Source organism: Scyliorhinus canicula, unplaced genomic scaffold, assembly GCF_902713615.1.
Source record: "Scyliorhinus canicula unplaced genomic scaffold, sScyCan1.1, whole genome shotgun sequence".
Taxonomy (NCBI): domain Eukaryota; kingdom Metazoa; phylum Chordata; class Chondrichthyes; order Carcharhiniformes; family Scyliorhinidae; genus Scyliorhinus; species Scyliorhinus canicula.
The window spans coordinates 215,989-243,481 of NW_024055720.1; the positions used below are offsets into that span (position 1 = coordinate 215,989).

The 27,493-nt window shown below is 47.2% G+C and overlaps 1 gene segment (V, D, J or C); it reads right to left on the reverse strand.

Annotated features, from left to right (window-relative positions):
* LOC119960706 lies at positions 1-27,167 on the reverse strand. The segment is given in 7 exon segments: positions 1-448; positions 1,974-2,282; positions 3,137-3,445; positions 3,654-3,953; positions 25,815-25,876; positions 26,691-26,988; positions 27,117-27,167. Coding segments are annotated over 7 exon segments (1,716 nt in total).
* Positions 27,168-27,493: the final 326 nt, after the last annotated feature.

A 27,493-nucleotide genomic window follows, 5' to 3' on the forward strand; every position in this document is an offset into this window, starting at 1 on the left:
TTAGAGGAAACGTTTTTATTATTTTTATTTTAGTTCGAAATATAACCAATCGATTCTCATTGACATGAATTAACGGTGTCCATCAGAGCGAGGGAAATGTTCACAAAACTGGGTTTACCGCTGGATTTATCAACCGTTCTGTTGATGATCTTCAAGGGGATGGCTTCATGTCCCACCACACAGGAGTAAGAAGCGCCGCTGGCCCACTCCTCCGCTGCAATGGATAACAGGCTGTACATGAAGAAGGAGCTATTGCCGTTCTCCGCCATCACCTCGGTGTTCTTGTCGTTCCCGGGATTCACCGGCTTGTCATTGACGGTCCACTTGACGAAGATCTCTCGGGGGGAGAAACCTCTCACTAAGCAGCTGAGGGAGACGAATCTCTGAGCGGAGACGTCTTCAGCCGAGGGCAGGAGGACAGAGACGGACGGTTCCCGCGGATTGGGATCTGCAGAAAATGTACAATAAATGTCAATAAAATGGGGAATTCCGGAGACAATGGAACCGCGGGTTAGATGTGGGAGAAATGTGTTTTGTGTTGGATTTTAAAGGTTTCCATTTTCCACTTTGGGGTCTGTCCGGGTTCCCAGCTCGGAGCAGAGGTGGACACAATCCTTTTCCCTGAGAATTTACGGATATTGGATTCGAAAGTTTCAGAAAGTGAACAGCAGGGAAACAGGTCATTCGGCCCAACTGTTCTGTGCTGGTGTATAAACTCCACACGAGGCTCCTCCCACCTTACCCCAAGAAGATTGGACAACTGCCAATGTAACATCCTTATTCAAAAGGGAAGGGAGTCAAACACAGGTAACTATAGGCCAGGGACCTTAACATCTGTCAGTGGAAAACGGTTCGAGTCCATTATAACAGATCCAATAGCTGAGCATTTATAAATACTCAATATAATCAAACAGAGTCAGTCCGGCTTCGGGAAGGGTAAATCATGCCTGACAAATTTAGTGCCCTTATTTGAGGTGATGACGAGAAGGCGAGAGAGGGAGGGGGAGGGGGTGGGGCAATAGATGTAATATACATGAATTTCAAAACGGTGTTTGATAAATGAATGTACTATTCCCATGTTTGCAGATGACAAAAAATAGGTAGAAAGGCAAGTGGTGAGGATTACAGAAAATCCACAGAGGGACAGAGAATGTGAGGTTAGACACTTTGGTAGGAGGAAGAACATAAAGAATTATTATTTAGATGGAGAAAGACTGAAGAAAGCTGAAGTAACGGGGGAATTGGGGGCCCTCGTGCAGAAACCACAAAAAGTAAGTTCTGCAGGTAATATGGAGACAAATTGAATGCTGATCTTTATTTTAAAAGGAGTAGAATATAACAATGGGGAAGCCTAGCTAAAACTGGGGAATTAGTTAGACAACACCTGATATATTTTGAATAGCTTTGGTGCCCTTATCTAAAGAAGACAGATTGGTTTTGAAGGCAGTCCAGAGAAGGATCACAAGGTTGATCCCGGGTATGGAGGGATTTTCTTTCGGGGAGAGGTTAAGTCGGCTGGGCTGTACTGATTGGAGTTTAGAAGAATGAAGGCGACCTCAGATTCTGGGTCGGTCAGTACGTTCAAGGTTGAGGGACACATATTTTAAATCAGTAAAACCGTCAAGAGATATGGGGATAAGGTGGGAAAGAGGAGTTGAAGGTTATCACATCAGATCAGGCTTGAACTCACTGAAGGCTGGACCGGTGTTGATGGGCCCAATGGGTTACATCTGCTCCTAAGTCTTGTGGTCTATGGTCTCGCTTGATCTACACCCAATATCACTGGGTTTAATTCATTGTTCATTCATCTACATATCAATTTCCCCCTGAAACTCTAAACGCCCAGAGTATTTAGTTAGTGGAATTACCAATCAGAATGGACCATAAATACACTGAATGCTAAATACTGACCGCTGCACTGACACTAGAAATAGACACAATGGCTCAATTATTGCTTCAGTCTCACCGCTCACCTATTTTTTTGTGAATTGAAATTCTTAAAGGAGTTGGCAGGTCCTGATGGCTCGCCACACAGTCAAACACAGCCCCACTCAGCCAGGCTTGTGTCGAGATGTTTAATTTGCTGAGCACGCTCTCAGTATCTGCCCCAGGCTCGTCGGCGATCTCTGATTTCAGCAGCTTCTTAGCTTCACTCCAGGACACGTTGACTCCATAAGGAGCATTCGAAATGACACAGGTTAAGGTTACAGTCGCCTCCAGTAAGACCTGTTCTATTGGTGGTGGCACTATTGTTACTGAGGCATCAGTGCAAATGGAAGGATCTGTGAATGAAAAAAGTGGAAATCAAGCCAAGTTTGATCTTCAGAATCAGGTCAGCAGGATTCAGCCTGAACTCTAAATGGGAATAAATCAACTTCGAAACATCAACCTCGAAATAATCAACTTCGAAGCATCAACCCCTAAAGATCGCCTTTAATCCTCGATACGCATTGGAAGACCAGTTTGGTTTCTGAAAACTATTCTCATTGTGAAATACAGTCAGCCCCGATGCCATTCTAACGAATCAGTATTGCAGCATTCCCAATACAAATATTCAATTCCTGATCTCAGGGACGAAGTACTGGAGGCTGATCCATAAATAGGTTGGATGAACTTTCCAACACTTCCCCCGGAGCTGTTATCAGTTAAAGGTTCCAGACACCCACTGACTCTCAAATATAATCAGCTGTCTGAGGATAAAGCTGATATCAAGTCCACCAGGGGCTGGTTTAGCACAGGGCTAAATAGCTGACTTTTAAAGTAGACCAAGTAAGGCCAGCAGCGCGGGATCAATTCCCATACCAGCCTCCCCGAACAGGCGCCGGAATGTGGCGACGAGGGGTTTTTCACAGTAACTTCATTTGAAGCCTACTTGTGACTATAAGCGATTTTCATTTCATTGATTCACCTCACTCACTAAATTACTTCAAATTATAGGGATACATTTATTTCTATATTCATAAAATCGTGAATGGTCAGCAATCCTAATGCAGCTCTTACATCAGAATGAAACACAAACTACATGGCAGCAAACTAGAAGTTATTCTGTGCTTTGTACTAACTTCAGTAAATTCCTGATTTGGATTAACATCAGAGTGCAGGATGATTTATTGTTTCCTCTGTTTGTGTCTCTTACCAGACGCGGTGATGTTGTGAATTTGGGTGACCTCTTCATGAGTGACCTGGCAGGTATAGACCGCTTTGCTGAACCATTCCCCAGCGGAGACTGTCAGCCGACTGCTCGCTGAGAAGTTCCTGCTAACTTCACAGGCGGGAGAGGTGACAATTCCTGAACCCATGGCTTGTCCATTCTTCAGCCACTTCACCGTCATTGACTTTGGATGGAAATCGTTGATCGAACAGACGATGGTTGCAAATTTCTGCCTTGTGATTTCTTCACTGGAACTCACGGTGAGGAGAACATTTGGAGCATAAATTCTGGGACCTTCAAGAAACACAATGAGATATTTCTTGCAGAAGAAATTGATAAACAAAATGAGTTGATATACTTTAAAAATGTTTGTGGTCAATAGACACTAAGCTGGATTTTCCAGGGATCAGGAATATGCAGAGTATTACAAATGAGTTATATCCAAGACCCTATATAAGGTAATCATAGGTTTTCTATTTCTCACAGGTTCCACAACACTTACATTCCATTCCAATGCTCTTGTCTGAGACGCTGTGTCGAACCTCACAGCTGATGTTGCTGCATCCCCCCTCTGACTCGGTGATGGTTAACTGGCTGCTCAGGGTGTAGGTTCCCTTCTTGTTTTTTACTGATGGGTATTTCTTAACTCCAGTGGTGATCAGCTGCCCATCGTTCTTCCAGGTGAGGCTGGTGATTTCTGGGGAGTAGTCCATCGCCAAACAGCCGTAGGTCACGGAGCCGTCGGTGTTGTGTTGCTGACAGGAGGAGACCAGACTGTAGAGAGTGGGCGGAGTCGGTGTCACTGGGGGAGAATGGCCCATTCAACAAGTTAGACTCTGGTATTTGTGATTTATAAGTAACCAAGCATTTCATAATTTGACTAGAACTATGATTTTATCCTAACATTTCCGATTAAATCACACATCCACATTGAATCTTCTATCGGTTCTATCGTTCGGAATCACCTACTTTTTGTCACTTGTTCAGAAACTCACCTCTTTCTCCGTCTCTATAAAAAAAAAACATATTTTGATGTAATCTGAATGGTGTATCTTTCATTGGATTGAAAGAGAAGAGCAGAGCGTTTCCCCCATTATTTCAGCCACCATGTAATATAAAATGCAAATGAGGCCATAGTCCCGGAGACTGTTCTTTCCCTTTGAGAGCTGACTGTGGTGATTTAACCTGAGGGTCACCACACATCAGGCCAGGGGCAAGGTTGAGAATGGAGATCTTTATGAATAACCTCAGCCGGTGCAGCGATTGAACCCGCGCTGTTGGGATCGCTCTTCGTCACGAACCAGCCGTCCAGCTAACTGAGCTGTGTACGTCACAATCCAGCTAACTGAGCTGTGTACGTCACAATCCAGCAAACTGAGCTGTGTACGTCACAATCGAGCTAACTGAGCTGTGTACGTCACAATCGAGCTAACTGAGCTGTGTACGTCACAATCCACCTAACTGAGCTGTGTACGTCACAATCCAGCTAACTGAGCTGTGTACGTCACAATCGAGCTAACTGAGCTGTGTACGTCACAATCCACCTAACTGAGCTGTATACGTCACAATCCAGCTAACTGAGCTGCGTACGTCACAATCCAGCTAACTGAGCTGTGTACGTCACAATCCAGCTAACTGAGCTGTGTACGTCACAATCCAGCTAACTGAGCTGTGTACGTCACAATCCAGCTAACTGAGCTGCGTACGTCACAATCCAGCTAACTGAGCTGTGTACGTCACAATCCAGCTAACTGATCTGTGTACGTCACAATCCAGCGAACTGAGCTGCGTACGTCACAAACCAGCTGACTGTGATGTCTACGTCACAATACAGCTCACTGAGCTGGGTATGTCACAATCCAGCTAACTGAGCTGTGTACGTCACAATCCAGCTAACTGAGCCGAGTAGGTCATAATCCAGCTAATTGAGCTGTGTACGTCACAATCCAGCTAACTGAGCTGTGTACGTCACAATCAATTTGTCTTACAAAAGTTGTGTCTTCATTTGTATCTTTGCAGTTTTGGGAAATTCCCTTTGTTCAAACTGACTGATGCCCCCTCCTCCCTCCATCTCACTAACCCCACTCCCCAAACCAGAGAATTGTGGCTTTGCTTCAAAAACACCTTCTGAATGTACCTTTATATAATTACAATAAAACTCTACATTTGAGTAATTGCAACATTCACTAATTTTAGGACCATGCACATTGACAGCAGGAGGAGGCCATTCAATCCGTGGAGTCTCCTCCCCCATTCAGTAAGAGCCTGCCCTGTGCTGATTGTGGTGTTAACTCCATATTCCGCCTGTCACTGAGACCGGGCTGTCTGCGATCCACCCAACCCCCGCCCCGCGCTCTCTGAGCGTTCCCCCATCTCTCTGCGGTTCCCGCTGGATTGCTGCACCTTCCTCCTGGTCCCTTCACTATCGTTTAGCTCTCTGCTCTTTTCCACGGCTCTCTGCGCTTTCCTCCGCATCTCTGCACTTTCGGCACTGAATTTTCTTCCTGCTCTTTGTGCTTTGCCCATGTGTGCTGCACTTTCCCCAGTTCTTTCGACTTTTCCCGGTTCCTGGCACTTTCCCCGGTCTTTTTGAACATTTCGCCAGCACTGTGCGCTTTACCCCGATTCTTATGGCTTATCGCCCACTCTATGAACTTTCGTCCGGCTCTCCGCACTTGCGCCAGCTCTCTGCCCCTTCCCCCGGCTCTCTGCCCCTTCTCCAGGCTCTCTGCACTTTCCCCGGCTCTCTGCGCCTTCCCCCGGCTCTCCGCACTTTCCTCCGGCTCTCGGCTCCTTCCCCCGGCGCTCTGCTCCTTCCCCCGGCTCTCTGCTCCTTCCCCCGGCTCTCCGCACTTTCCTCCGGCTCTCTGGGCCTTCCCCCGGCGCTCTGCTCCTTCCCCCGGCTCTCTGCTCCTTCCTCCGGCTCTCTGCTCCTTCCCCCGGCTCTCTGCAGCCTTCCCCCGGCTCTCTATCTTTCCCCGACTCTCTGCTCCTTCTCCCGACTCTCTGCTCCTTCCCTCGGCTCTCTGCTCCTTCTCCCGGCTCTCCGCACTTTCCCCCGGCTCTCCGCACTTTCCGCCGGCTCTCTGCTCCTTCCCCCGGCTCTCTGCACTTTCACCCGGCTCTCCGCACTTTCCCCCGGCTCTCGGTTCCTTCCCCCGGCTCTCCGCACTTTCCCCGGCTCTCGGCTCCTTCCCCCGGCTCTCGGCTCCTTCCCCCGGCTCTCCGCTCCTTCCCCCGGCTCTCGCCACCTCCGTGTTCTGAGCCACATTCGGGGGCCAATGGACATCAGTTTCGCTCCAGTTCTCTATTCCTCACTCGCTGCAGACGCTCCCTTGCCGATTTCCTGAGCATCAGTGAGAGAGGATGAGTGAGTAACTGAGTGAGGGTAGGAGAGTGAGTGTGGGTGAGTGAGTAACTGAGTGAGGGTAGGAGAGTGAGTGTGGGTGAGTGAGTAACTGAGTGAGGGTAGGAGAGTGAGTGTGTGTGAGTGAGTTGGCTGATTGAGGATGTATTAGTGTTGATGAGTGGTAGATCAGGGTGAATGACTGAGTGAGGGTAAATGGGCGAGGCTGTGTCACCGAGCACGAATGAGCCAGGGTAGGTGAGGGAGAGTGAGTGAGACGCAGGGAATGAGTGCCGCTGGGTGAGTGAGGTTGTGTAGTGAGAGTCAATGAAGATGAGTGAGCGAGGGTGGGTGAGTCAGGGGGTCGGTGAGTGAGTGAGCTTGGGTGAGTCGGGGGTCGACTGCTGGTGAGTGAATGTAGGGGGTGAATGAATGAGGGGGAGTCAGTGACCGAGTGAGGGTGAATGAGTGAGGATGATTGAAGGAGGATGTATGAGTGAGTGCGGGTCAGTGAGTGAGGTGCGTCATTGAGAATTAGTGGGTGTGTGAAGGTGAGTGAGGATGTGTGAGTGGCAGAGAATGAGTGTGGGTGGTGGGCGAGGGTGGGTGTGTGATGGTGGTTGAGTGAGTCAGGGTGAGTGAGGGGATGGGTGTGGGTAAATGAGGGTGTGTGAGGATGGGTGGGTGAGTGAGGGTGAGTGATAGTGGGTGACAGAGGGTAGGTGCGTCTGGTGAGGGTGGCTCATTAAGGGTATATGAGGGAATGTGAATGAGTGAGTGTGTGTGAGTGAGGAAGGGTAAGGATCTGAGAGTGAAGGTCTTAAAGAGGGTTGGTGCGAGTCTTTGTGAGGGTGAATGAGTGAGGCTGGATGAGTAAGTATGAATGAGTTAGGGTGGATGTGTAAGGGAACATTCGAGAGCGATGGTGGGTTGGAGGGTGAGTGAGTGAGTGAGTTAGGGTGGGTGGTGGTATTTGAGTGAGGGGGAGAGTGAATGTGTCAGTGAGGGTGGGTTACTGATTGAGGGTGCGTGAGGGTGGGTGTGTGAGTGTGGGTGAGTGAATAAGCATGCGTGAGGGTGGGTGAGTGAGGGTGTGTGAGGGTGGGTGTGCGAGGATGGGGGGTGAGTGTGGGGGGGTGACTGAGTGAGGGGGAGAGCCTGAAGGAGAGTGGGTGAGGATGAGTCAAAATGTGCGTTGGTTTGAGGATGTGTGGCTGAGAGTGTGTGAGTGAGGATGAACGAGTTAGGTTGGGTCTGAAAGGGGGAGTCAATCAGGGCGAGTGGTGGTGAATGAGGATGGGTGACTGTGTGTGAGGGTGAGGGAGTGAAAGTGTGTCAGGGTAGGTGAGTGAGAGTGTGTCAGGGAGGGTGGGTGAGTGTGTGTGTGTCAGGGTGGGTGAGTGAGAGCGTGTCAGGGAGGGTGGGTGAGTGAGGGTCTGTCAGGGAGGGTGGGTGAGTGAGGGTCTGTCAGGGAGAGTGCGTGAATGAGTGTGTCAGGGAGGGTGTGTGAGTGAGAGTGTGTCAGGGAGGGTGGGTGAGTGAGGGTCTGTCAGGGAGGGTGTGTGAGTGAGAGTGTGTCAGGGAGGGTGGGTGAGTGAGAGTGTGTCAGGGAGGGTGGGTGAGTGAGGGTCTGTCAGGGAGAGTGGGTGAGTGAGAGTGTGTCAGGGAGGGTGGGTGAGTGAGCGTGTGTGTGTCAGGGAGGGAGGGTCAGTGAGTGTGTGTCAGGGAGGGTGGGTCAGTGTGTGTGTGTCAGAGAGGGTGTGTGAGTGAGAATGTGTCAGTGAGGGTGGGTGAGTGAGAGTGTGTCAGGGAGGCTAGGTGAGTGTGTTAGGGAGGGTGGGTCAGTGAGAGTGTGTCAGGGAGTTTGCGTGAGTGTGTGTGTGTCAGGGAGGGTGGGTGAGTGAGAGTGTGTCAGGGAGGCTGGGTGAGTGAGAGTGTGTCAGGGAGGGTGGGTGAGTGAGAGTGTGTCAGGGAGGGTGGGTGAGAGAGTGTGTGTCAGGGAGAGTGGGCGAGTGAGAGTGTGTCAGGGAGGGTGGTGAGTGAGAATGTGCCAGGGAGGGTGGGTGAGTGAGTGTGTGTCAGGGAGGGTGGGTGAGAGTGTGTGTGTCAGGGAGTGTGGGTGAGAGTGTGTGTGTCAAGGAGGGGGTGGGTGTGTGAGAGTGTGTCACGGGGTGGGGGGGGGGGTGTGAGAGTGTGTCAGGGAGGTGGGTGAGTGAGAGTGTGTCAGGGAGGTTGGGTGTGAGAGTGTGTCAGGGAGAGTGGGTGTGTGAGAGTGTGTCAGGGAGGGTGGGTGAGTAACTGTCTGTCAGGGAGGGTGGGCGGTGAGTGTGTGTCAGGGAGGGCGGGTGAGTGAGAGTGTGCCAGGGAAGGTGGGTGAGTAACTGTCTGTCAGGGAGGGTGGGTGAGTGAGAGTGTGTCAGGGAGGGTGGGTGAGGGAGAGTGTGTCAGGGAGGATGGGGGGTGGTGAGAGTGTGTCTGGGAGGGTGGGTGGGTGAGAGTGTGTCAGGGAGGGTGGGTGAGCGTGTGTCAGGGAGGGTGGGTGAGTGAGAGTGTGTCAGAGAGGGTGGGTGAGAGAGTGTGTCAGGGTGGGTGTGTGAGAGTGCGTCAGGGAAGGTGGGTGAGTGAGTGTCAATGAGTGATGGTGAGTGAGTGAAGGTAAGTGAATGAGTGAAGACAGGTGAGAGTGAGTGAGTGAGTGAGTGACCGTAGGTGAGTGATCATTCCCAGGTTCTCCCAGCCCATTAGGACGATGTTTCTCTGGATGAGTTTCCGCTCAGGCTCAGCTTTCCGATGCCTGTTGTCCACAGCCGAGCTGGGGGCTCCTCCATTCGGCTCCACCACCCCCACCTCTTCCTCTTCCTCTCCATCGATCCTGTCCTGATTCTCCACATTGATCAGCTTTCAGTAACACCGGCTGTGTGCAGTCAGACAGCAGTGTAGATCACTGGGCAGCTGCTTTAATACTGTCAGTAACACCGGCTGTGTAAAGTCAGACAGCAGTGTAGATCACTGGGCAGCTGCTTTAATGTCGATGTAATTTAATTTTCCACAAAACAATTTAGAACTGGGACAATAAACATTCCTGTAAATTTGCTGATTTTACTTTTGCAAATGGGATTTTTCTGCCCGTTAAATTCTTGTCATATTGTATACGGAGAGTGTGTTGTGTTTATTCATTATTGTGATGTAGGCGTCTGTGGCTGGGTCAGCATTTATTTTCCATCCCTCATTGCCTTTGAGAAGGTGGTGAGCTTCCTTCTTTAACCAGTGCAGTCCATGTGGGGTTTCCCCGAGTCAGTTCCATGGTTTTGAACCAGCGGCAGTGAAGGAACGGGGATATATTTTATAGTCATGATGCTGAGTGACTTGGAGTTGAGCTTCCAGTTGGCGGTGTTCCCATGTGTCTGCTGTCCTTGTCCAGATGGCCGCTGTCATGGGTTTGGAAGGTGCTGCCTCAGGAGACATGATGATCTTCCACAGCGGATCTTTAGATGGTGGGCAGGCTTTGGGGTGTCAGGAGATGAGTTTTTCACCTTTGACCTGTTCTTCTGGCCTCAAATTTTATATGACTCGTCCAGATCACTTTCTAGTCCATGTGAACCCCCAGGAGGTTTCGAGTGGGGATTCAATGATGGTAATGCCTGTAGCCATGCTGGCCACGCAAAATGGACACTGAGCCAAACTAAAATAGAAGACTGCTGGGAAACAGACAGTTTAGCCAGAACAGCAGTCTGCAAAGAGCAGTTTGCATTCTGCAGCAGCAGAAACCAGTTTGGGCTCAGGTGAAAAGACCTTAGCTAGGTGCAAATGGCAAAACACTTTGCATGCTAATGAGGCCATCAGACTTGAACACCCACACAATAGATACATTTGGTTCTGAATGGACACATTCTAATCAAGACCCAGACATCGAGGCACCAGAAACTTCCAAACAAAAGGACATAAGAAACGCCCCCTCCATCACGGAGACCCCCTCGCATTGGGGAATTAATCCAGTATCGATAAGAAATTGATCCAATAGGTAGAGCCCGCCCGAGAAGAGGGAAGGACAATGGAACCCCTATAAAAGATAGGGACCTCGTGTTGTCCGGTCTGTTAAACCCGTGCTCCGGCTCTGACTGACATCTTGCATCCTGACTCCAGCCGTTGAGCACCAGCCGCCGAAACCGTAAGTTCAAAGCTCGCTACACGATCCAAGCCCACTAGACTCCCAAGTACCAGAACGCTTGCTGAAGGCTGCAGTGCCAGACCAGGACGAAGGCCTCGTTCTCTGACCTTGCCTGTTCCTGTTAGATAAGTATTCTGTTTGCTTAAGTTTAGTTATAGCTTAGTCTCTTAGTGTGTGCATGAGTATTTATTATAACTGTATAATAAATATTGATCGTTTGAACTTTACTAATCGGTGTATCGTCTTTATTACTTTGAACTTGACCTTGGAATACTTGTGACGTTGCCTATACGGCAACTGGCGACTCCAGAGCTAAATAATTACATAGAACAGAGCCTAGCAGTGTTAAGCACACGTCGAACTCGGAGGCGTGTTAATACACTCCAATAAACGCGTTTTACGCCCATAGTAAAACGTGCAACATTTAGTGGCGACATCCGCCGGGACCCTGTTGTAAGTGGAAACACCACAGTGTCCAGGACCCTGAAATTTGAATTAGAACTCCAAATTGCAGAGAAAGAAAGAGATCACAAGTATTCAAGGTGTTCAAAATAATAAGCGAAATTCGGAAGTGTGTTTAGTGCATGCGTACTAACAGGGCTGTAAGGTAAAACTGAAAGCTTTTTGTTGCGACAAACTTTCGGTAGTTTTGTGATCGGAAAATAGCGTAAGCCGTACCCTTTTTACGAAACACCACCCCAACAACCCCCTGTTCCAAATTATAAAAAGAGAGTCAGAGGAAATGGCCATGCAGGCAATGGAACGTCTGATGGATCCAGCAAAGTTTGTGGTCGCAGCGACCAGCAGCAGTAGCAGGGTAGGCCAGTGTCCCACGTGGGAGCTGGAACTCCGCAAATATTTACAAGGAAAGGGATGGCCCCTTTGGAAAGAGTTTTGTGCAAATGAGGAGACAGGTCCCGGGAGTATAGGTCATACTTGGTGGGAGAACCTCTCTCAAATACACAAAAAGAGTTTAGGTAAAGCACGCAAGCCGATGGCAATTGTGTCCTGCTTGGCACAGTTGCGAGGCGCAGAGGAGGTCATCAGGACGCTCCGGGCAGATTTAGAGGAAAGGAACCGAATGAGTAAGGTCGATGTCAGGGACGTCGAGAAAGAAAACCTGGAATTAAAAGGGAAGTTGGCAGAGAAGGATAGAGAGGTGGATGATGCCAAGAGGGCTCACCAGTCTTGTCTAGCTCATCTGAGCAGTTCCCAGACCCAGTATGAGAAAGCCTATCAGGACGTGCAACGTGCCGTTCTGATAAGACAGGAATCGGAAAAGCAGGTGGAGGCATTGCAGAGGCAATGTTCCGATCTCAAAGCAGCTTTGAGAGCACTCCATGCTGCAACAACCGAACAAAGACAAAGCACAGTTGACCACGCGAAATGCAGGAAACAGATTGCGGAACTGCAATCTCTGCTTTCGGTGCAGAATGGCTTCCAAAGCACCTTTGGAGCTCAGTTAGATGGGGAAAATGCCCCAGATTGGCAGGAATTAAGCGAGACAGCGCAGCGTTATGTTCAGGGAACATGTGCGCCCGCAGCTCAGCAGAAACGACAGGCACCCCAACCCCCCACAGCTCAGATCATAACCGCACCCATGAATCCCGTAACCACACAGAGGAAAGCCGAATCAGAAGGCGCCCCAGACATAACTTACACCACCCCTTTAACAGTAACCCAGCTAAGGGACGCTTGTGAAAAGATCACTCCGTTCCTCCCCACCGCAGACCCCCACCAGTTCTTCGCTAAAGTAAAACAGCAGGCTACCATGTACGGCCTGGATGAGAGAGAGCAGGTTAAGCTCACCGTGCTGAGCTTAGACCAGAGCGTAGTAGCAGCCCTCCCCGACCCACAAAACGTGGCAGGAGGCAGCCTAGAGGAGATACACACTGCCATTTTAGATGCCATCGGGTACAATAGAGGTGACCCCGTAGAAGGATTGAATAAGTGCAGGCAGAAGAGATCCGAACACCCCACAGCATTCGCAGGAAGGCTGTGGATTCATTTCAGCGCAGTTTTCGGACAGCTAGATAGAGCGCATTTAACCCGCGAAAACATGGTTAAGTGGACGCGCACAATTATCTCACACGCAACAGAAGCAGGACAGAGCGCTTGCAACAGTTACGACCCCTCAGAAGAGGCCCATAACGAGAAATGGGTCCTGAAAAGATTGTCCCGCGCTTGGGAGCAATCGCTTCAGGCAAAAGGAAAGGTTAGATCCCCAGAAGAGGCTCAGGCTGCTGCAGATATCCAAGCAGTCAGAGAGCACCAGAAGCCCGCATGGGTAAATGACGGCAAGAGCAGCCCACAACAGAAAGGACAGGAATGCTATAACTGTGGACAGTTAGGGCATTGGGCTAAAGAGTGCCAAGCACCCCAGCGATCTCAGAGAGGCCAGCAGACAGGCACTCTGAACCGCAACAAAGCAAAACCCATCCACAATGTAGCAGTACAGTCAGGACCCACCAATGTGGACGAGACGAACTGACGGTGTTCGGGCTCCCCCACTTGGGTCTGTGACACACTATGGGACTCATCAGGGAGGCCCGTAGTCACGGCAAAAGTCAAAGGGAAGCCCATAGAGTTACTGTGGGACACAGGAGGATCCCGCACCACCATTAACTCCACAACCACGGCACACTCAGACACGTGGCCGACCACCTCCACCATCACACTTAGCGGGTTCACCGGACACTCGCAGCAGGGACATATCACAGCACCCGTAGCGATCCAGCTAGGGAACATTAGCACAAGGCACCCCGTAGTTCTAGTAAATCTTCCCCGGACAGCAGAGCACATCCTGGGGATAGATTTTATGAACGCTCACAGCTTGTCGTTCGACCCAGTGAACCAGTGTGTCTGGCGAATGGCGAGATCAGACAGAGCCCCAGCCACCCTCACAGTAGGAGACTACGCTAATCGGATTAGCGCAGTGGGAGAGTACTCATTCGACCTGACTACACTCCACACCGACAGACAAATTAAGGCCCTACTAAACAAACACAGGACAGCATTTGCAAGTCACCGTCATGACTGTGGCAGAATGACTGGACAAGTTCATGTTACCGGACAGGACCCCCGACCGCAAAAGCAATATAGATTTCCCCTCGAGGCAGAGGTGGAAATAGAAAAAGTTATAGGTAGCTTGTTGGACCAAGGTGTACTGAGAACGGTAGCCTCCACCAACAATGCCCCTATTTGGCCAGTGAGGAAGCCCGATGGATCATGGCGTCTGACCATTGATTATCGGGAACTCAATAAAGTAACCCCCGCAGTAGCCCCAACGGTAGCTACTAGTCCCGAGACCATGCTCAAGCAGGGTCTCAACGCCAAGTACTTCACGGTATTGGACATCAGTAATGGATTCTGGTCAATACCATTGGCAAAAGCGTGCCAATACAAATTCGCATTCACTTTTAAAACACAGCAGTACACGTGGACATGCCTCCCACAAGGATTCCACAATTCACCCTCCATTTTCCACCGACAGCTGGCAAGTGGATTAGAAAAATTTTCCCGACCCGAATGTCTGGTACAGTATGTAGACGACCTACTACTGCAGACAGACACAAAGGCAGAGCACATTTCGCTTCTGGCCGAACTCCTGGAACTCTTAACTGAAATTGGCTGTAAAGTTAACCCGAAAAAGGCCCAAATATTCGAAAGTAAAGTGATGTATTTGGGATCAGTCATCACGCACGGCAAACGCGAGATCGAATTCAAAAGAATTGATTCGATTGTCAAATTGCCCCTTCCCCAGAATGTTTCAGCCCTCCGGTCGTTTTTAGGACTGGTTGGCTATTGTCGGAACCACATCGACGGATTCGCGACAAAAGCCGCCCCACTTTCAGACCTCCTTAAGAAAGGAGCCCCCTGGGAATGGCTTCCGCAGCATACAGGCGCTGTGGAAGAGTTGAAACGAGCCCTTAGTGCAGCACCCGCGCTGCTAGTCCCCGACCAACTTTCACCGTACGCAATCGAGGTAGCTAGCACAGATCTAACCCTCTCGGCCGTGTTGCTTCAAGAACGGCACGAGCAGCTAAGACCAGTGGCTTATGCCTCCCGACTGTTAGACCCGGTAGAACAAGGATTTTCAGCCTGTGAGAGGCACCTCCTTGCTGTCTTCTGGGCAGTGCAGTATTTCTCATACATCACCGGACTAAACCCCATCACCATTCTAACCGAACACACACCCACACAGCTACTACTAGACGGTCGACTGAAGGGCGGTTCAGTTAGCCAGATTAGGGCAGCTAGGTGGACCCTACTTTTACAAGGACGGGACATTACTGTAAAACGGACACGCACCCACACATACTTAGCAGACAACCTCCAATACCCCGGACAACCCCATGACTGTGAAATTGTAGCTCCCCTGCATAACACAGGACCCTTTTTAGCAAAAACACCCCCCAGGAAGATAGGGAACCCGAAACAAAGCCCCCAGCCCACAGACACGTGTGGACCCTTGAGGATTTATGTAGACGGTTCCTCCACAGTTTTAAATGGTGAGCGTATCACAGGATGCGGCATCTATGTAGAGGACGCGCAGGGGCGCGCTCTCGAAGAGATAGCTCTTAAGTTACCAGGTCACTTAGGCGCGCAGGCAGCAGAGCTAGCAGCCATAGCGTACATAGTGGACCACCCCGATTCTTTCCCCAGCCCAGCAGACATATATTCAGACAGCTTATATGTATGCAATAGCCTAACAGATTTTCTGCCCCTGTGGAGGACACGAGGTTTTGTCTCCGCAGACGGAAAACCCCTTCCATCAGCCCCCTTACTCCAGCATATCCTAGAGAAAGCGAAGGACAGGACCTTCGGCATAATAAAAGTAAGAAGCCACCATAGGTCATCACCCCCTGGGAATGTAAAGGCCGACGCGTTGGCTAAGGCAGGTTCCAGGAGAGGACACTTATGGACCCCCCCTGCTAGCGCACCAGCTAGCGCCCCTGTGAGCGCAGTCCAAGTCTCACAGACTGATATTAAAGATCTCGTGGCAGCACAGAAACAGGACGGAGACCTCAGGGAGGTTTTCAAGGGAAACTTTGTGCCTGCTTACGAGCACTTTAAACACGCACTGACCACACATGAGGGTGTGATCATTAAGGACCAACTTTATGTGGTCCCACAGCAGGACAGGAATCAGATGATTGCCTTGTTCCATGACGGACACGGGCATCAGGGAATTGATGCAACAACGAGGCACCTCAGGCAACTCTGTTGGTGGCCTAATCTCAGGAATGATGTAACGCACTACATAGAGAATTGCCTGATTTGTGCTCAGAATAACCCGGAGAGGTATTCTAAGAAAGCACAACTTCGGCATACTCGCCCAGTTAACGGCCCTTGGACAAACCTCCAGATCGACTTTATAGGTCCATTGCCCCCTTGTAGGAATGGCTATAAATACGTTCTGGTGGTGATAGATACCTTTACCAAGTGGGTAGAGGCATTTCCCTCACGAACAAATACAGCAAAGACAGCTGCAAAGATCCTGACCCACCACATCTTCACGAGATGGGGTTTACCCCGAAGTATCGATTCGGACCAGGGATCTCACTTTACAGGACGGGTCATGAGGAACGTCCTGACAATATTCGGAATCAAACAGAACTTCCACATTGCGTATCATCCACAGTCCAGCGGGATTGTGGAGCGCATGAATCGGACCCTAAAAACTACCCTCAGGAAAATGGTCCAAGAGAATAATTCCACATGGGATTCAGTGCTCCCATTTGCACTTATGTTCATAAGGAACACTGTCTCCACATCGACAGGATACACACCACACACACTCATGACCGGACGCCCTATGAAAGGTACAGAATTCCTTTTAGGACTGGACATGACAAGCCCCGAATTGACGGCCCTCACACATGAAAAGGCAGTTAAAGATCTAGTTGAGACTGTGAGGTCTGCACAGCTCGCAGCCGCAGTCCAGCTAGGGAAACGCCGACAGCAACGTACTGCCTGTTTCAATAAGACCGTACACACCACAGAATTCCAGGTTGGGCAACAGGTAATGTTATCTGTTTATAACCCCAGCAGTTTTTTGGCTCCAAAATATTCCGGTCCCTACTCAATTTCGGACAAAATTAGCCCCTCCGTTTACAGGATAAAGTATCCTAATGGGAAGACCGCGTGGTTCCATATAAACCAGTTAAAGGCATATGGAACACAGGCCAACCATGCTCACCATGTCCTGCTGGATGCAGCAGAACACTTCACCCCGCCCACCAGAGACACTTTTCCACCATCCCCCTCACAGACCAGTTCATCAACGGACTCGCCAACGACTCCGCCCACAGACCACTACAGACCACGCCCCGACACGCCCACAAGCTGCCACAGCAGAGACAGCAGGACTGACACTGACTCTGAAGACAGCGACACCACACAGCCATACAGCCCACACTGCACCAACTACGACCCCGACTCCAGTGACCCCATGGAAGTCACCTACCTCAAATATCCAGAACCACCACCCGACCCCGACTACCCCGACAACACACTCGACGCTACACAATGGCACAGGGACAATTCCTACAGACTTGTCCGCAATGACGAGAGTGACCCCCGGTCACACAATTCCAAAATAGCATGCCTGATCCACACAAGGGTGTGGGATCCGGGAGAGCAGGACGACACGGTGTCTGACTCCCGACACGGCAACCCCTTTGTGACCCTGTTCACAGAGGCAGAATCAAAGTGAGGTGTCCAGATGATGTAAGATAGGAATCGTTTGAGGGAAACGATGTCCTTTCTGATGGAACCTGCACGTATGTTTGTCTTCGTTTCATGTTTGTTTGTTTTCAGGAATGTAAATTGTTCAGCTGGAGGATGGACATCTTCTTTTCAGCTGAAAAGATTGTGACCACCTCACATACACGTTAGCTTGTCTGCCGAAACTTTTGAGAACTTCGGTTTGATTGGAGATCTTTTCCAAAGTTGTAAGGCCACACGCCAAATAGCTTGTCCGCAGATATCTCTGAGAACTTCAGTGATGTCCTCAGTTGGAGCATCTTGGCTCCCTTGGTTTTTTAGGTGCCCCTCTATTCGGCGAAATAGAGGCTGCAAGTCATGGTAAACACATTCGTACCCGTTTTTTCCAGGTTACTCAGGCAGTGGACAAACGGCACTGAGGACCCGCCCTGTCTGAGAACCAACCCTTGGTCAGCCAAGCTCGGGTATGGCACAGCACGCCCTACCCGGGGATCCCATCCAACTCATACCCGTCGCGGCCCATACGCAACTCATTCGGATGTTTGTTTCCAAGTTTGTTTTCATTTTACGTTAGGTAGCCCTTCGGCCACCATCCCACATGCTATTTACATCCGGGAACATTCGGATGGTAAATCAGCAAAGCCTGCGAGACGGCTCGCAGAAGGAAGGATTGTTAGGTGTATGCTGGTCTTTAAATTCGCTTTTTGAAAAAAAAAATGAGGGGAGTCACAGGGTGTGACTTAGCCAGTCATTTTAAAGGGTCAATTGGGATTTGAAAGACAGATGCACTAACAAGTAAAGGTCTTAAACTGTGTATTGACAGATACTGTGCTTGATCCCAAAGGTTTCAAAGGACGAGACAGAGGTCGAAGCCAGGATTGTCAATACCGGAGGAAGAAGGAAGAGAAAGAAGAAGAACAGCAAAATGATGGAAGCCCACTTATTACTGTTTAATGTCATATGTATATGTGTGGAAACAAGACACGTTTCCCCCACAACCCCCACCGTAAATGTTAGTACAACAAACCCCCAGTGCTCAGCTCTGATCAGCGAGGTTCAGACCTGGTGTACTAAATTCATGACGTGGTACTCCATGTCCTACATAATCGAATCACTGTTGGTGATCGCGATCCTCATCGTCCTAGTGCAGACCCTCAGGTTGAGGAAATGGAAGAGGAGAGCCTCTCGTTCCAGCACCTCACCCATCTATAGAGTGCAATCCCCCATCTTCGGATTCCACCAAACCCCTCAACCCCTCACTGATTACAACACTCTGTAAATAAAATTCAGCCATGTATTATATTGTTCCATACTCGACTGCCGAGTTGGGAAGTGTGATGTTGTGGTGTGAATGGTTAAGGTTTAGAGTGATTAAATGTTTAAGTTAAGGTTAAGGTTAATAGTGATAGGTAGAGGTTCCCAGTTGTAGTAATGCATGTCCTTTTGACATAGGGCCAAGTAGAAATGTTAGTTAAAATTTTTTTTCTCTTCTTCCCATAGTTTAGAACAGAGTAGAACAGGAACTGGCAAGAGGTCAGAACACAAGGAAGGCAAAGTACATAGGTGATCCTTCACAATAGTATGATTGTGAGGATCACAAGGAGGGAATGTAGCCATGCTGGCCACGCAAAATGGACACTGAGCCAAACTAAAATAGAAGACTGCTGGGAAACAGACAGTTTAGCCAGAACAGCAGTCTGCAAAGAGCAGTTTGCATTCTGCAGCAGCAGAAACCAGTTTGGGCTCAGGTGAAAAGACCTTAGCTAGGTGCAAATGGCAAAACACTTTGCATGCTAATGAGGCCATCAGACTTGAACACCCACACAATAGATACATTTGGTTCTGAATGGACACATTCTAATCAAGACCCAGACATCGAGGCACCAGAAACCTCCAAACAAAAGGACATAAGAAACGCCCCCTCCATCACGGAGACCCCCTCGCATTGGGGAATTAATCCAGTATCGATAAGAAATTGATCCAATAGGTAGAGCCCGCCCGAGAAGAGGGAAGGACAATGGAACCCCTATAAAAGATAGGGACCTCGTGTTGTCCGGTCTGTTAAACCCGTGCTCCGGCTCTGACTGACATCTTGCATCCTGACTCCAGCCGTTGAGCACCAGCCGCCGAAACCGTAAGTTCAACGCTCGCTACGCGATCCAAGCCCACTAGACTCCCAAGTACCAGAACGCTTGCTGAAGGCTGCAGTGCCAGACCAGGACGAAGGCCTCGTTCTCTGACCTTGCCTGTTCCTGTTAGATAAGTATTCTGTTTGCTTAAGTTTAGTTATAGCTTAGTCTCTTAGTGTGTGCATGAGTATTTATTATAACTGTATAATAAATATTGATCGTTTGAACTTTACTAATCGGTGTATCGTCTTTATTACTTTGAACTTGACCTTGGAATACTTGTGACGTTGCCTATACGGCAACTGGCGACTCCAGAGCTAAATAATTACATAGAACAGAGCCTAGCAGTGTTAAGCACACGTCGAACTCGGAGGCGTGTTAATACACTCCAATAAACGCGTTTTACGCCCATAGTAAAACGTGCAACATGCCATTGAATGTCAAGGGGCGGTGGTTAGATCCGTTCTTACTGGAGATGGGCATTGCCTTCAATTGGGTGACTTGACTGTTACTTACCACTTGTCAGCCAGAACCTGATGTAGTCTCCATGTTGCTTTATTTACACATAGATTTATTCAGTGACTGCACAGTTGAAAATTGTGCTGAACTTGGTGCAATCATCTGAGAACAATCCCAGTTCAGACATTATGATGAAAAGGTCATTGATGAATAAGCTGAAGATGGTTTGTCCGAGGACACTGCCCTGAAGAAGTCTCGCAGTGATGTCCTGGAATTGAGATGATTAGCCTCCAGCAATGGAATCCATCTACCTTGGTGCTGGTTATGACTCCAACCAGCGGAGATTGTTCTCCTGATTCCCATCCATTCATTCTTTGGTTGGGCTCCTTAAGGTCACACGTTTAAATGATGCCGTGATTTGGCGGCACTGTAGCACAGTGGTTAGCACTGTCGCTTCACAGCACCAGGGATCCGGATTCCATTCCCACTTGGGTCATTGCCTGTGTGGAGTCTGCAGGTTCTCCCCGTGTCTACGTGGGTTTCCTCCAGGTGTTCCGGATTCCTCCCTCAAGTCCTGAAAAACGTCCTGTTAGGTGGTTTGGATATTCTGAATTATTCCTCTGTGTATCCGAACAGGCGCCAGAGTGTGGCGTGTAGGGGATTTTCACAGTACCTTCATTGCAGTGTTAATGTGAGCCCACTTGTGACAATAGTAAAGATTATTATGTTTATTATTGATGTTAGATTCAGTCGCTCTCATCTGTGTTTCTGACAATGTGTGTGTGTCTGCGTGTGCGTGTGTGTGAGAGGGAGAGTGTGGGTATGTGTCTGAGAGCGTGTGTCTGTGCATATGTATGTGTCTGCATTCGTGCGAGAGATGGATGAAGAGAGTGGGAGAGAGAGTATGCATGTGGGTGTGTGTGTGAGAGAGAGTATCTCTGTGTGTCAAAGAATATCTGTGTGTGAGAGCGTCATTGTGTGTATTTGTGCGAGCGAGAGGATGTGTGTGTGTGAGGGAGCAAAATAGTGTCCACAGGAGAGAGACTGTATGCGCAAAACTGTGTGAGAGAGCATGTATGCACCAAAGCATGCGAGTGAGACAGCATATGTGTGAGAGAGCATGTGTGCCAGACATCATGTTTGTGAGAGCATGTGGGTGAGAGAGTGTACGTGTGAGAGAACGTGAGCACAAGACAGTATGTGTGAAAGAGAACATGTGTGCAAGAGAGCACACGTGCAAGAGAGCATGAGTATGAGAAAGCATGTGTGAGAGAGCATGTGTGTGAGAGAGCATGTTTGTGAGAGCACGAGACACCATGTGTACAAGAGAACGTGTGTGAGAGCATATGTGCGAGAGAGCATGTGTGTGAGAGAGCGTGTGTGCAAGCGAGAATGAGAGAGCTTGAGTGTGAGTGAGTGTGCAAGAGAGAATGAGAGAGCGTGTGTGTGAGAGAGCGTGTGTTGGTGAGAGCATGAGTGTGTGAGAGTGAGTGTACGAGAGAGCGTGTGAGTGAGAGGGCATGTGTGTGGGGGAGCGTGTGTGCAAGATAGCGTGAGTACGAGTGATATGTGTGTGAGAGAGCGTGTGTGTGAGAAAGCAGGTGTGGGAGAGTACATGTGTGTGAGAGAGCATGTATGCAACAGAGCAAGTGTGTGTGAAAGCATGTGCTCTAGAGAGCATGTGCATCAGCGAACATGAGTGTAAGCGAGTGAGAGATTGCGTGCGGAGAGAGTGAGTATCAGAGCGCATGTGCATAAGAGAGTATGTATGAAAGAGAGGATATATGTGTGTGAGAGAGCAGGAGTACAAGAGAAATTAAATGAAAATCGTTTATTGTCACGAGTAGACTTCAATGAAGTTACTGTGAAAAGCCCGTAGTAGCCACATTCCGGCGCCTGTCCGAGAATCGAACCGTGCTGCTGGCCTGCTTTAAAAGCCAGCGATTTAGCCTGGTGAGCTAAACCAGTCAGCATGTGTGTGAGAGAGGCCGTGTGTGTGAGAGAGCGTGTGTGTGAGAGGGTGTGTGTGTGAGAGCATGTGTGTGAGAGAGCATGAGAGAACGTGCGAGCGAGAGACGATGCATGTCAGAGAGAGTGTGAGAGAGAGCGTATGCATAAGAGAGTGTGTGTGTGAGAGAGCGGATGTGTGAGAGATGTCTGTGACAGAGCATGTGTGTGAACGAGTGTGTGCGCAAGAGATAACGTGTGCGAGAGTGCATGTGTGTGAGTGTGTGTCTGCGAATGATTGTGTATGTGAGTGAGATTGGTAAAACTTGTAAGAGAGAGTGTGTGAGAGAGTGTGAGAGGGAGATTGCCTGTGAAAGAGAGAGAGGAATAATGTGCCTGTGCCTGTGAGAGAGCGAGTGACAGTCTGTTGGTGTGTGAGGGAGATTTGGAGCGAGATAAAGTTGGAGACAGTGAGTATGTAAGAAACTGAGTGTGTGAGGCAGTGCGTGTGTGTGCCCGAGTGTGTGTGTGCGAGAGACTGTGTGTTTTTGAAGAGCTATTGTGTATGTGAGAGTGTCTGTGAGAGAGTGTCTGTGTGTTTGAGGAATAGTCTGGGTTTGTGGGAGAGAGGGAGTGTGTGAGGGAGAAACACTGTGCGCATGAGAGAGTATTTAGTCTTTCAAATTTCACTCTGAAACACAGGGGAACGAATCATTCAAACTGCTCGATTCTAATTGATAAATGGTCAACTTACGACAATAACAATTCAATAACCTTTTTGAAATGAAACTGATATTAATTTCAAAACTCCCTTCGCCTTTCAGCTATTTCTCCTGTCTGTCTGAACTGGGCACAATGTATTATCACGGAGAATGATCACATTAAATATAACAGATTGAGGGGAGTTTAATGTCCGTGACAAAGATCCAGTGTTTGCTAAGAAATAAACAAACCAGGAAACATTCACATTGGAAACTGATGACCTGATTTGATCCAATTTTCTAATTAAATATAATCAACAAAACAATCGAGGCGGGTCGACTCTTCAACCTGAGTAAATAAATGTATTGTTTTGTAAATTATTTTCAGTACAATTAAACATTCTCTAATAGCTTTGATATCGCACGCCAGTGTACTACTCAATTGTAGGGTTAATTTATGTTGAATTAGTTAGTACTAATGTCACATTGCCAATTGTCAATTAGTTGACCTGTCAGCTGATTTGTACTCTATAATATAAATAATAAAACATGGTTCTCTGTAATTCAAAACCTGCTCCTGTCTGAAATTTGATAAATAGTTTGGATTTAATTAAATATTAAACTTCAAATTATCGGATGGAATAATTCAGACATGTGCAATATCTCATCAGTTTGTTAAAGCGGTACTCCCGAATTGATAAACTATTGTAACTCGAAACTATATCTCTAACAATAAAGTCCTTGGTAGTTTGTGACCAATAAAAGTGTTTCGAGATTTAATCATTCAGCAATTCGATTAACTTTATTCTTGAAAATATTGCTTAAAGAAAGGAGATCCAAATTAATCAGTGCAACACTTAATGAAAACAACTCAGTCAGATCCTCTACAGCACTGAAACATAATCAGAAAATGATGCAGAAATGTTCTTGTTCAATTTATGATTTAATAAGAAATAAGCTTGAGGCTCAGATATAATCTATTCTTCTATTGTATAACTTGTTTTATTTCTATAATGTTATATTATGCACAGCACAGCTCTGCGAGACAGGATGTTATTATTTTTTGCAAAGCTAATATTCTCCTTTTGTAATTAAATTAATATCTTTGAATTTCAAGCTTTTACTGTGTCTCCAGCAATGAGCAGTATGAACATTCCTACAATTTAGATAAAATCATAAGAACAATTCCTTCACTGTCAGCGACTTCCACCTCTGACAAAACTCTTTATGATTATATCAGAGACAACTACAAATGACGCTGAAGAGATAATATACGAGCTGCTGCACATAAGTAATATAATAACCGGATACATAAATTGCCAAACTGCAATATAAAACTCCTACTTAAGTAACTGCAAACGTAATCAGAGAAATAAAAAAATAATTCAAATATATATTGTGCAACTGAACAGTGCTGTAGAATCAGTATATTATTATTAAAACAGTTTCATAAATAATCAGAAAATATTTCCAGTTTAGAAACTTTTCTGGTCATGCTGATGGAGTGCAGAGCAGAGCAGAATTGTGAAAGGCGATTGATGATTAATGATATTAATATGAAAATATATTTGGATAATGTGGTTATAACACAGCATTATAATTGTTTAAGTTATATTAATTTTACTCACTAATTTGAAAACGTTTTAATTAAACAGTTTCAGATTGCAGTAACAAATTGCATTCTTAATGACGCCATGGTTTAGTTTAATCAGTAATCATCAGGTAAAATTTAAATATGTCTATCAAATCTTTAATTGCTTTCTTTATTTTCGAAACCTGCCGCGTTTACTCCCTACAATTGTGTTTCAAGGAGATTCAAACGCGCAAATCTTTCGACATTAAACCAGAAAACGTGTAACTGCTCAATGTCACCCAGTTTGAACAATGCAGAAACAACGGAGAAACAGAAATCGCTTCACAAATTGTACTTATTCAAAGTCACCCAGACACACTATCTCCTCAGCAGGAAAACACCAAAACTCAACGTAAGGACTGAACTCGTTTCATTGAGAAACAGCTAAATTCTACATTCAACAGTGTGAAACGTAACATTTCAAAAACATCTGAATATCGAATCCAGCGAACCAGTTCGCCGTCAAATGTATGAATTATCAAACTAAATAGAAATACAGAATAACAGTAATATCGTTGTCAGGATGTGGGGTATGTCCAAAATATTTTAAAAACTTTACCACATTCTATACAGGTTGGACCGTATTTCAAACGCATTTAAACAGTTGGAAGGATTGATAAAAGCTGCATCCATCAATCCCACCAAGATGGAACATTGCAGAAAAGCCAGGATGTCATTGCAGTAACAAATTATGTTCGGAAAGAGCATTATAAACTGTGGCTTAATTTAATCTGCAATCATCACTTTTAAAAAACACTATAAAATCATGACTGTTTTCCACCCACAGTCGTGTACCAAGCAGTTTCAAATACGTTTCTTGTTTTCATTCAATTACAAAAATGGGACCGCTCAGTATCATCGAGTTTAAAGAATATAGAAACGCCAGAACCGTTTCACAAATTCTACTCATTCAAAATCAACCAGCCACAAACTCTTCAGCAGAAATACAGCAAATTACATCACCGAGGGGCTGAAATCGGTCTCATGGAGAACCAGCTCGATTCTACAAACACTTTCAACAGAATCAAACAGCATTTCAAGAAAATTCTACCCACCAAATCCGCCTTTCAGCAAGTGAATGAACAATTAAAACACAGAAATATGGAAGAATATCATCAGCATTGTCAATAAGCGGGAAGTGTTCAATAAATTGACACAGATACTTCAGCATATTTTGTGAGTATTGGGTTAGATTTCTAACACTTGTGCAGGAGATGGTAAAACCTGCTCAGATGTCGCCGAGATTAAACATTGCAGAAATACCAAACTGTTTAACAGGCGTTAGGTATTTAAAGTACCCAGCCACACAGTATCCTCAGCAAATAAACACTAAATCATAACAACCCGGCACTGAATCCCTCAGCAGAACCTTTTGTCAAGAGGCAGAATAATTCCTTTTTCAGCAGAATCACATGAAACATTACAACAAAATCTCAATACAGAATCCAGCAAACCCGCAATTCAGTGAACGGATGCATACTTAAAATAGAAAAAACTAAATAAAACAAAGACTGAAGTAAAACAGTTCATAAATAATGGAAAGGTTCTTACCTGCAGTCACCGTCACCATGGTGCCTTGTCCCCAGTAGCCCAAGATGTACCAGGTATCACAGTGAGACACAGCGTGTCAAATACTGCGGCAGACTGTTAACTGTAAAACACAGATTTAATTTCAGTGCGCTCTCAAAAAACTATGTTTCTTCCAAGAGCGAATGTGTGAGTTATTTCAGCTTGTCCTGATCACTACATTAATAAAGAGGATCGGAACACTTTTAGACGCTCTGGGCAGGTTTAGCCTGTTGGTCAACAGAGATAAAGTGGAACATTTTTATACCTTTTTCCAAAATAACATTTTGTTTTATTTAAACCTCATTAACATTGACGATCCTGCTGGGGTTCTGATCACCAATTTGAACAAGCTCTTTCTCTGAGGTTTTTGTATGAGGATGTCTCTGTGCACAGCACTGTGACCCACTGCTGTAGTCACAGTGACAGACACCCGCACACAAACTGCACTCACTCTCTGTTCAGTTCTGCCGCTCAATATTCACTTCAAATAGACGATTACCCCTAATCTAATTTACAATTTAGGCAACAGTTTATCAAACTCAATGTACATGGATTTTCCCAAGTATCACAATAATAAAGCGAGGATTATATCCACGTCTGTAATAGCTGAAAGTGTTAACAGTAAATGTAAACAGGCAAAGGCTCATCCTATTAGATCGATTGGTTTGTTCGGTTTTACTGTTTAATTTTCTCTGTGTGAGTTATGTAAGAAGCAGCTTGTGTTTAGATTCTGATCACTGGCATCAATATTACATTTGGATCAAGTGCTGACCTTCAGGTTAAGCTGCAAGTTGCTGAATTCCCTCTCGAGCTGTTCTTGTGCGGGTCCAGCCCTGGTTCCTCTCGCTGTGGTTTCTTGCACAGTAATAGATGGCGGTGTCTTCGGTCTTCAGGTTCGTCATGGCCAAAGAGAAGCTGTTGGTTGAAGTGTCTTTGGACGCAGTGAATCGATCTTTAATTGCTGCGGCGTAGTTGTTGTTGGATGAACTATAGTAATATACCAACCACTCCAGCCCCTGCCCGGGAACTTGCCGGATCCAGAACATATTGTAGCTGCTAAGATCGAAGCCGCTGGTTTTACAGGTCAGTGTCAGGGAGCCTCCGGGACGCCCGGTCTCTGCCTCCGGCTGAGTCAACACAACATCCGACTGGACACCTGTAAAAATATATCAAAAAGCCCGAGGATTAATGCTGGTGAAATGATTGGTGACTCTGGAACATTCCAGAGAGAGACTAACACTGAGACAGTAACAGTGAGAGACTTGGACAATAAAAACTACTCACGGGATAAGAAAGTCAGCAACAAACTGAGAGAAATGGCCCACCTCATCCTTCTGGTCATTTGGGGAAATGGTTGTGTCAGGAACTCAGTGAACAAACCAGCTCCCGGACTGTTGGATTCGGGTCCCAGTGATCGGCATTTAAATACCCGGCAGAAGGGGGCGGCTTTCCAGGCGCCGCCTGTTGATTCCCTGGTGGAGGCGGCGCCTGGATCCACGTCCCGCCTTCCACACCCCCAACAGAATGGACACAGAGATTTACTATAGAATATTATTAAAAGTGGATATTTATGTGTATCTGGATAGTGGTTTGTCTGACTAGATTCTTAGTGATGTCCTAATTGGTTCGATTGGCGAAATTACATTTGCGCATCTGTTAAT